At 38.2% G+C, this 11,124-nt stretch overlaps 1 protein-coding gene across 1 annotated transcript; it reads left to right on the top strand.

Annotated features, from left to right (window-relative positions):
• The first annotated feature begins 4,949 nt into the window (after window positions 1–4,949).
• LOC144442621 (E3 ubiquitin-protein ligase TRIM45-like) lies at window positions 4,950–7,181 on the top strand. Its single transcript, XM_078132000.1, has one exon. The coding sequence runs from the start codon at window positions 4,950–4,952 to the stop codon at window positions 7,179–7,181; it is 2,232 nt and encodes a 743-aa protein (XP_077988126.1).
• Window positions 7,182–11,124: the final 3,943 nt, after the last annotated feature.

Here is an 11,124-nt window from a genome sequence, read left to right as displayed (position 1 = left end):
CGTTATCACGCGTAAAAAGTAACCATTTCTAGTGTAAGCAACAACTCTATCGTTGTCACTGTCGGACACATATATATTACCAATTCGATCGACAGCTACAAACATTGGTTTCTTGAGTTGTCGGCTTGGACTCTCGGCAGTCCCGTCGATCTTCATCAGCAGATCATCGTCATGATCGAACACCAATACACAAGCCGTCTCGCTGTCTGCCACTATGATATTGTTGTGGTTGTCAACCGCTACACCACAAGGATTTTTGAGTTGATCGTTCTCAATCTTATCAATATCATGTCCTTCCGTGTCCACGATTCGAATGCACTTCTCATCTTGGTCGGACATCACTAGGTCACCATCCTGGTTGATAGCTATGTCGAAAGGAATGAAGCTAAGATCTATTTCATCATGATACTCAAAGTCAACGTCAAAGATGACGACTTTCTTTCTCTTGGGATCAGTCACGTATATTTTGTTATTATCAAAGTCTACAGCAACACCGGTTGGTTCATCAACTTTATCATTTATTTCATATTCAGGTTCGTTGTCATCTACGTTGATTATCAATGGACTGTCACGTATATGTCGACCAGACAATTTCACCGACAATTTGTGTTCACCTGAGATCTGTGGTCGGAAGTCACAGGTATAGGTGCCACTTCTAGTACCTCTGGGACGACATGGTATGATTATATCATCCGGGTCACGCAGGTCAACCCGAAATGCATGAACATCGTGCCTTTCAATTTTCTGGTCACCACCAAAACTTACCATGGCCACAGAGGTTTTCTGTCCACAGATGATTTCTTTAGGTTGGATGATTGTTGGTGGGATGTAGCTGTTTGTTTTCACATCACCAATTGCAGCGATCAGTTCATAGAAGTTGTTCAATTTTGACTTGTCGGTAACAAACTTCAAGGACGGTTCTTGACGATTTATTGGGGATTCTGCCTCCATTTTTTCTCCAATTAAGAAGTTCATTCTTGTAGCTACCTGGCCCATCATTCCAACCACTTCAGGGTCACCATAACTTCTTAGAGTCTCCTTGGACATGTTATTTGCCTTCTCCAACTTGTGGATAGAATCATCTATCTTACTTTTCTTTTCATCGAGATCCTCTCCTTTTAGTTTGCTTGCCACTTCCAGCTTGATTTCCATACGTCTCCTTTGGTGGTGCAGAGTTCGAGACAGATGATCAAAGACCCGTTCCAGATTTCTTTGTGCGCTGGATTGGTCGCGTTTCAGGGTTCCCTTTCCTTCTTCCAGACGATGCTCATATTTCTGTACCGAATCCATTTTATTTTTGATAGTTTTGTCGAGTATTCTGAGTCTGTCTTGGTAGAACTTCTTAGCTATTTTGAGATCAACGACATCATGTCCACGGTCCAGCTCGTGTCCGTTCTTAGCACAGCTAGTACATACTGCGATTTTGCATTTCCTGCAAAATTTTTTCTTCTCCTTCTTATGCCTCCTACATACATCCATCCTTGTATATTTCAGGAACAAATCTTTATCTTGTTTGATGTCGTCAATGGGTACAAGTGTGTGTTGCTTCACCTTCAGGACTCGTTTGTGAGCGTTAGTTCCACACTCAAAACACAGAAACTGGCGACACTCTATACACCAGCTTTCAGCCGGAGAACGATCAGTGCAGTTAGGGCATATAACGTTGTCAACTCCAGCGGCCTGCAACTTTCTTTGAGCCAGAACATTCTTTGGCAATCCATCCATACCATTTGCGTTAACCTCGAATTCTTCATAACAAGCTGGGCAGTTGTATTTCTTTTTGTGTGACCCCACACCGTACGCCCTGTCTAAGCAACCACGACAAACTGTATGTAAACAAGGTAACAATCGTGGATCAGTAAAATCTTCCTCACATACCGGACACTTTCCATCATCCTCCCATTCTGCCGACAAATCCAGATGATCGTTTTCAGACGATTCGGACATATTGTGCTTTCCGAGTTACAATAGCAGGGCTAACTAAGTAGTTCTCACGGTGAACTCACATGTTTGTTTGGTATGTTAGTTCCACAGGCGTCGCTAAGCAATCTCCCATGCTACACGACTATTCCGGGGGTGTAACATGCTTTGGTGACATCAAATATGTTTTGAAACATTTATTAAAGTGAGAGGTCAGCAGCATTGAAATTAGGGTAAGCTTGTATGTTATGACTATCTAGAATGTTTAATCATATTAGTCTTAACGGGTCGTTTTAATTCCTTTCACTCTCAGGCTGTAAAAAACACGAGTAAGCACATATGAGCACAACCCCGTGTATGTATTTTTTATGATAGAGACCTTTAGACTGGTGGTTGGTGGTTGGTAAAAACAAGTGACAAATGGATTATATAGAATGATGGTTGTCATCGACCAGCTTGGTTAAATAGTTAAAGGTCACTTCAGGTCAAATGTATCCGGGTTTTTAACGAGGGCAGAAATGATTAGCGACTAAAGGGTATTAGTGTATCTTGACCAAACATATCGAGATTTCTTAACTCTGCTTCGTTATCGTTGACACAGACAGACAAACAGATACATACATACATACATACATACATACATACATACATACATACACACACACACACACACACACACACACACACACATACATACATACATACATACATACATACATACATACATACATACATACATACATACATACATACATACACACATACATACACACACACATACATACAGTGGTAGACGTGACCAGACAAGGATCTTAGGCAGGGGGAGATGAACAGAAAGAGAGAGAATAAGATGAAAGAGAGACGACCTAATTGAAACTTGTTTGTGTGCATCATTATAAAATTGTGTAACACTAACACAGTCTAATATAACATTATTATACGTTGGGTGAATGTTAGTGACGGGATATAAGTGAGTCTTTTCATATATAGATGCATTTGTAGTATATCAATAAGTTAGTCATTGAAAATACGTTTGTGATGAGTGTGTGTAAGACAGTGAGTAAATCAGTAGGTGCGTTAGTGAGTGTGAGAGTATACCTAGTAAATAAATAAACAAACGCGTGTGTGCAGACACGGTTTTATACGGTGAGTTGGCAAACGTCTTCGTTAGGGCGTGAGAGGACAAGAAATTGGGTGAACTGGTTTATCAAATAATTAAATATATGCAAAATAAACACTATTATTTGTGATTTTAAGAACATTTCCAATTAAAAATTAACAATACAGGATATATTACCAACAAGAAATTATTTCAGCTAATCCAACCATTCGTTTTACATGTGTGTTCAAATTTAGCTAGCGAAGTTACATATTATGCATCTTGGTTTATCAGCTGGTTTGTTCCATCAATGCAGGAATGCAGAGACTGAAACGGGAGTAAATAACGCATTTACTTAGGGGCGTTTTCACATTTGGCGTTAAGCCAAATGTTACTTTATATATTTTTTTTAACTCAGAACAGATTTTGTGTAAAAGCAATGGTTCAGAGGTGAGACAAGATAAATCATTATGATAGTATGATGATGTCTACAGACTCTAACACTTGGAACATTCGGCTGTCAATCATCGGACTCACAAAAGTTGTTAATATTTAGGTATTCCTTTATTCATGACACGATTACTAATTGTTACACATCATACTGACAGTGTGTGTGTGTGTGTGTGTGTGTGTGTGTGTGTGTGTGTGTGTGTGTGTGGATGGATTCATACCAATAGTCATGTGTTTTATCAAATGGAGTAAACATATTTTGGTTGGAAAATTATTTTATTCTAGTATGTAATATACAAAATATGTGACGCTCCTTGGCAACAAATTACAGTGTTAGGCTTTTATGATTAAACAAAGGATTACTTTGATCACAAATCCTGGTCTTACTACATTCTGCAGGTATGTCCACCTGTTTTACTTGCGCAGGACTCAAATGTTGTGACTATGAAAAACGGGTCAAATGGACTAAATTCAGCAAGTGGGCGGTGTCTGGTTTTGTACAAGAGAAACAATGAAACCTTTAGTAGATGCTGTCAACCCTGTACTTAGATATAAAAAAAACACCTCGTTATCGATAGTTGGAATCATATCGTGTGTACCTCTCCTTGAAATAAGTGACACTTTTATCTAAGTTCCTAGCATTACAGCAAAATTAGCATGGATAAAGATAACTTGTAACCTTAACTTCAACCTACGACTCCCTTACTACGAACTACTAGGAATCTACGTAGACAACTTCCAAACAATTGCGCTGTCCGACGTGCCTGATGAACATCTATCACACAATCAAGCACCGACTCACCAAATCATCAAGTTGAGACTTTATAGATCTGTTGTTAATATGTCCCAGAGTATCTGGGTACAGTCAGAACACCTGGTCATGTTTAGGAACATTTTTGAAGGAGAGCTTTGTGCACCAAGTTAACTTATACTTCTGTAACCTAGGTCCTGTCCCATTGTAAAGACCGAATCTAGGAATGTGTCACAGTTGGGAACTCTCAGGTCATTGACGCCTGCAGATATTACTGTATTTTCCAAGCTTCATTAATTTCTGATAGTATGACTAGTGCGTTTATGTGGTGATCAAAAAAAATGCGAGGACATTTTCAAAAAAAATGAACAATAACTTTACAAATATGCCAAAACGTGTCTCAATACACTTGATTTATTTACTGGTGAACAGTATATCAAGCAATCATTAACAGAGACACTTCTAAGTTGGACTGATAGTGGCATATAAATTGGGTTTATTCACCAGTCAATTATCAAAATGACCCGATTTCATTGGTTGGCTTCCGAATAAGGGGTGGCAGAGGTGGCCAGGTCAACTTAGTATCACCTAGCGACGAACCCAGTGTGGTTCTCAAACAAGGATTAGATTTGAAAAATTCTAGTTCTGAATTACTCAACTCTCACTGCAACAGAAAGTGGTGTCCTTAAAACAAACTTATCCAGAATCGAAGACACGTACGCACGAAGGATGTCATCGGACCCAGAGAGTGAAGAAATAGACGTTGATCCATTTTACTGTCTATATTGTAAGGACATTTACAAGGATCCCACCTTGCTGCCTTGTCTGTGCACAGTCTGTCAATCATGTATACCAAAGTTTGGAGGTAAGAAAGGGGTTCTTGTTTGTCCAGTCTGCAGAGAGAAAACTCAAATTCCTGCAGCTGGTTTTGATGTATTGCCTCGAAATGTTCTGATAGAGAGAGAGGTTGCTACGACTGGTAGTGAAACAGGCGAGCACACGTGTAAGAATTGTGATGATCATGAAGTGGTGATTAGTTGGTGCCTCGACTGCCTTCAATTTTTCTGTCAACGCTGTCACGATGCTCACGACCGAGTAGCTGTATGCAAAGATCATGTTACTGTCAAAATCGAGGAACTAGAGAAAACTGACATCAAACTACTGGAGAAGTACAAACGGATGGTCGTGTGTAAGAAACATCAACTTGAGGCAGATAGGCTGTGCAGAAAATGCAACTCTGTGGTATGTAAGGAGTGTACAGTGATCGATCATAGTATCGACAAAGACCATGATGTAGTCATCCTAGAAGTGGCATCTCACCACTACCGAGATATGATTGGACAACTTCACCAACTGGTGGAAAAGAGATCCAAAATGCTGAAGGGAAGAAAAAAACACGTTGAAGCGGAAGAGGAGAGTCTAGTCGTAGAAAACGAGAACGCAAATACAAGCCTGTATGGATACTACACCAAACTGGAACAAGGCATTGAAGATCACAGAGAGCGAATGAGAAATAAGTTAGATGCCGCTTACAATGTAAGAGAGAAGGAGATTGGGGCAAAAAAGAAAGAAGCAAAGAAGACGATGCTTCACATCCAAAGAGCGATTCAGATATCAAACGAAATACTGGAAGGTGGTGATGACAAGGAATTGCTAAACATGATGGGTTTTGTTGCCGGAAGGATGGAAAGTCTGTGTAATGAAAAGCCAGGCAATGGAGGACGAGGTGACGTGGCGACAGATCAGTCCATACGATATGTGAAAGATGGATCGAAAATGAAAGCATTTACGGATATGACATCACAAATTGGAGAAGTAAAAATGAGTACTGCCATCCCACCAAGTCTCATCGAACCCGCCGAAGAAGCAGATGACTTTGACGCAATCATTTGTGGCATTCCATCTGCAATTTCAATCATGAGTTTTGGAGGAGAACAGTTGCTGGCAAAATTCAGTCCATATCAATTCAAAGCAGAAATTCATGACCCAGGGGATATACTCATACCGTGTAGCGTCTCAAGTGCCAAGAGTGGGACATTTCTATGCAAATTTCGCCCGCAAGTTCCTGGGGAACACTCTATAAACGTGAAACTGAACGGCCATTCCATCAAAGGAAGTCCATTGTCTTTCACGGTTCATCCAAACAACACATTAGATGATACTAAAGATGCAGGCGGTGAAGACCTAGCGCTCGTCAAACCCATTGGCATCGCAGTAGACCGTAGAGGTGATATTTACGTTACTGACCAAAAAGATCAAAACAACAGTCGAGTCGTAATATACGATGTAGGGTTACAATATCAAAGGGAATTTCAACTCCCCTTTGGTAATGCCTATGATATAACATTTGATCAAAAGGGTCATCTGTTGATAAGTGAACACAACACTAACACTGTTCGTACCTACACGACCACTGGTAAAGAGTTGAACAAAATCGACCATAGGGAAATGAAGAAGCCATGTGGTGTCACAGTCGACAGAAAGGAAAACATCCTAGTGGCAGACAGTGAAGTCAAATGCATATTTGTCTTCACGGGCAGAGGCAAGCTACTTCAAAAGATCGGAGAGCCTGGTAAGGAACAGGGGAGAATCCAAGAGCCAAAGTTCATTGCTGTGGACCCCAATAAGACCAGTAACATATACGTCTCCGACTCTGAGAATGACAAGGTCGTTACATATAATCGTAAAGGAGTTTGTGGTGGTGAAATTACGGCCAGTGGTCATGGAAGGGGCAAAGTGACCAAACCAAGTGGTGTGGCAAGGGATCGTCATGGCAACATCCTCATCTGTGGGGGATTCAACAAAGTGATGATATACACAGCAACAGGTGGTTTTGTGGCATCCATCGACAGTGATGACGAACCTCTTGCTAACCCCCATGGACTGGCTACAACGGATGACGGGTTTGTGTTTGTTGTAGACACGGACAACAAGTGCATCAAGAAATACAGATACTTCTAAAGGAAAACAAAGACACTCGGCAACGAAATACCAAATCTAGACAATGCGGGCATCCTGGAATATTGAAGTATACACATGTACTCGTATGTCAGTGACATCACCAATGCAATGACGCCATCGATAAATTATCAACTGACATCATTCTGTAAAATAAATAACCAACTTGAGTTTAACTAATATGAAAAAGTAACAATAATGCTTCCAAATACACTGTTTATAGTGGATTGCCAATTTCATAAGCCTAGTCCATTGAAACATAGAATCTCATATCTACCATCGGTCATCGAGACAAGTCAAGTTGTACGTTGGAAATATACTCGATAACGCAAAGATCAAAAGGAAAATGTCGTACATCATGACGACCTCTTCCACTTTGCATGACTGTCTATCCCATAATTTTACAACAAACCAACCAATGGGATATAGGTTATCAAACCAGACATTTTAATGGACGCCGCCTTCAAAAACTCAAAGTTCAAACCATCCAAGCAGACACCCATAGCAACGAGGCACGCTTCAACAACAGTTATAAAATGTAATCATGACTGAATACATTGATACTGAACTTGACATTTAATATAAAAATCAATAGTCTACCAATATTAGATGTTAACTTCGTTTATCAATGACTGGGAATTCATACAAAGCTGTCAAGACAAAGTAAACAAACTATGAATGCAAGCAACTATGGCAACAAACAAATAAACAAACAATCAATCAATCATGACAAAGCAGAAGTCACTTAACTTACGACGAATTTTTGAAAATTCAAATTAAAAAAAAAAGGTAAATAAGGATCAGTATTTAAAATAGCACAAAAACATACCCTATCAAAGTTTTCATATAACTACCTTTGACTTAGTTTGATAATATTACAAATTATTCAAACCCAGTGACACCAGAGATAACCAGGTTGTAATCTTATCTTTCATGATAGCAATGGAATTTGTAGACTTAAAATGACAGATTCATCCATACAACAAATGAAGACAAACACACTAAACACTGTGTGTGTTTGAACTATCTAAACGTGTTTTAGACCATATGATGACGTTTGACATAACTCTTATTCTTTGCAATATCTTACACAGATTTAATATTATATAAAAAAAAAACTATAAAGCACATACAAAGTTGTTAGACAAAATATCGATTCATCTTAAACGCAAATGAACAGTTTAAGGTCCAAACCATTGACTAGAATCATCTCATTTGATGAACTAGAATAATCATTGAATTGTAAACGCAAAAATAAGTGAATGGAAATGGAAAAAAATTAATACATTGGACATTTTAGTTAAGGTGCTGAAACGATGACGATCACTGGTAATTGATATGATGGTGTGTAATGAGAAATGAACCAGTCACCAAGTCATGTTTACAATGATTTATATTATACTTTGAAAGGAGAACTATCGAATTGATTAAAAAAATTTGATCGATGAAAACATTTTAAAGGTGCAGTGTTGAATCTGTTTATTTATTCCCTGTTATAAGAATTTCCCAACCCCTATGTAAAATAATAATAATCATCACCACCACCACCACCACCGTCGCCGCCACCGCTACCACCACCACCACTAGTTAGTTCAAGCGTCAACTCAGTCAGTTTCCTACTGTGTTAATTTGAGTTGAAATGAATACAAATAACGTTAACGTGGGCGTGACGTCAAACATACATACATAGTGATAGAGAAACGAACATGTGTACATGTATTTATACCAAGTAACAGATTGAAAGGGTGACTTACCGACGATAGATTGGCTGGTTGAATTATTTAATTGACAGAGGAATTAATTAATTAATTAGTTAATTAATTAATTAATTAATCAATTAGTTTATGAATGAATGAATGAATGAATGAATGAATGAATGAATGAATGAATGAATGAATGAATGAATGAATGAATGAATGAATGAAATGAACGAACGAACGAACGAACAAACGAACGTACGAAGGGATGGATGGACGGATAGATGGATGGGTGTGTGTGTGGGGGGGGGTGGATGATGGATGGATGCAGTACATGTTTACACTGGTAATTTGTATGGTGACTTTACTTTGGTGACCTCGAAACAGTCGATGAAGTCAATCGTATACAATGTATATGATAGACTGGGGGTAAAAAAAATCAAGGTGATTTGTTCTGTTCCTCATGTTATGATTGTCAAAAGCCATTTTGATTTTGTTTGATTTGGTCTAATACTACTGAACATTCGTCCTAGTCATTTGGCCTTGACGTTCACAGTCAAGTGTCAGTAGTATGATAAATCATCATAGCGTCTGTACATGTCTCCTTATCAAATAGATAGAAACCTCTCCTTGGTTAGTTCAAACCCAGGGGTCAAACCTCATAGGTCAAGCTATAGTTTAAACCGATGCATCATAAACTTTGGGAGTATAATACTAGTAATTAAAATATCATCTGTTGACATGTAATAAATCATCGACATAAATTTAAAAGATAGACAATAATGCAGAAATTGTGTTCTGTAACCTAACTGTGTCTGACAGAAATGAAATTTACATTGAGGTCATAAATATCAAATTAATAATTGTCCAACCGCAGTTCTCGTGTTCTCAGAACAATCACATACAGATGATGATAATTTTGGTCTGGTGCTGTTAGTCGTCGGATGATGATGATGATGATGATGATGATGATGATGATGATGATGATGATGATGATGATGATGATGATGATGATGATGATGATGATGATGACGACGACGACGACGACAACGACGTCGATGATGATGATGATGATTTGATGATGGGGATGGTGGGTATGATGATGATTGTGGTGCTGTAGCTTTACTGATGTTGTTACTGTTGGTGACGTTGGTGGCGATGTTGATGGTGGGTTTAAGTATTCTATTATATTGTCGCATAGCTTATTGATTTTACATGCAGTTACTACCAGCGACGTTTAATTCAAAATGAGAATTCGAAAATATAAAGTCGAATACAAAATCATACTTGACAAGTCAACATTGTAAATTTTTAGTTAAATGAATATCGTTATGACATTTTTAAAGTTATCATTAAATGTTAATTTTCACATTTTTGCCAAATAGTACATCAATTTTTCATCCTGTTTTCAGAAGGTTGATGAATGTAATATGAGACATCTCCTCACTTATTTATTGTTTTTCGGTCGGTTTTTGGTCATATACGTGAAATTCCCCAAAGTACGGCGGCAATTTCGTCATATTGATTGAACATTGTTACTTGTTTATTTCTGTCATGTTATAGTTGACGTTAGCATTAGTTAGATAGCTATTTGGTATCAAAGTAATTTGGTTAGCATTAGTTAGATAGCTATTTGGTATCAAAGTAATTTAGAATAGTTTCCAACTGTGCAAATCTGTCAGTGTATCAATTCAATATTATGCATGGAAATCATGTTCACATAATAACACATATCACTTTTGACTTAGAATGAAAGTACAGAAATACTCAATTTACGTCAATTTGTAACAAAAGTTTCGCGTCGATGCACGTATAATAGCAAATTTCACATGAAAGCATACCGTATAATAGTAGTTCTCATTTTGTAATTCTTGTCTACGACCCAGTCGACCGTGACTAGTCATCAGTTATATGTTGTAATTGTTCGCGTTTCGCCTACTAAGTGGGTTCAGTGACCTTTCACTAGGGTTATGGTGAGAGATTCTTCTCTTCTGAGTTTGTCTACTAAGTTATGTTCGTCATATTGCAAATTTTATTTAGATTAACTAGATTTTTGGTTGCTGTACGCCCTCGATGCACACTTCCAAGCATTTCAACCATTAACAAACGACACAAAAGGGTCTCATTTAATAAATTTGTAAAGTTCATTTTTCCTCACAAGTATCAATGCCTGTTATCAGACCCACTTTTTTCAATCAGGTTTATTCCTCTCTCCATCTGTCATTGCGAATTCCTTGCCGTTGTTTTCC

Source organism: Glandiceps talaboti, chromosome 11 (genome assembly GCF_964340395.1).
Source record: "Glandiceps talaboti chromosome 11, keGlaTala1.1, whole genome shotgun sequence".
Lineage (NCBI taxonomy): Eukaryota > Metazoa > Hemichordata > Enteropneusta > Spengelidae > Glandiceps > Glandiceps talaboti.
This window is presented reverse-complemented; position numbering and strand designations above follow the sequence as displayed.

Excerpts from the sequence above, each read along its gene's own strand:
- LOC144442621 (XM_078132000.1), top strand. The coding sequence starts at position 4,950 with ATGTCATCGGACCCAGAGAGTGAAGAAATAGACGTTGATCCATTTTAC.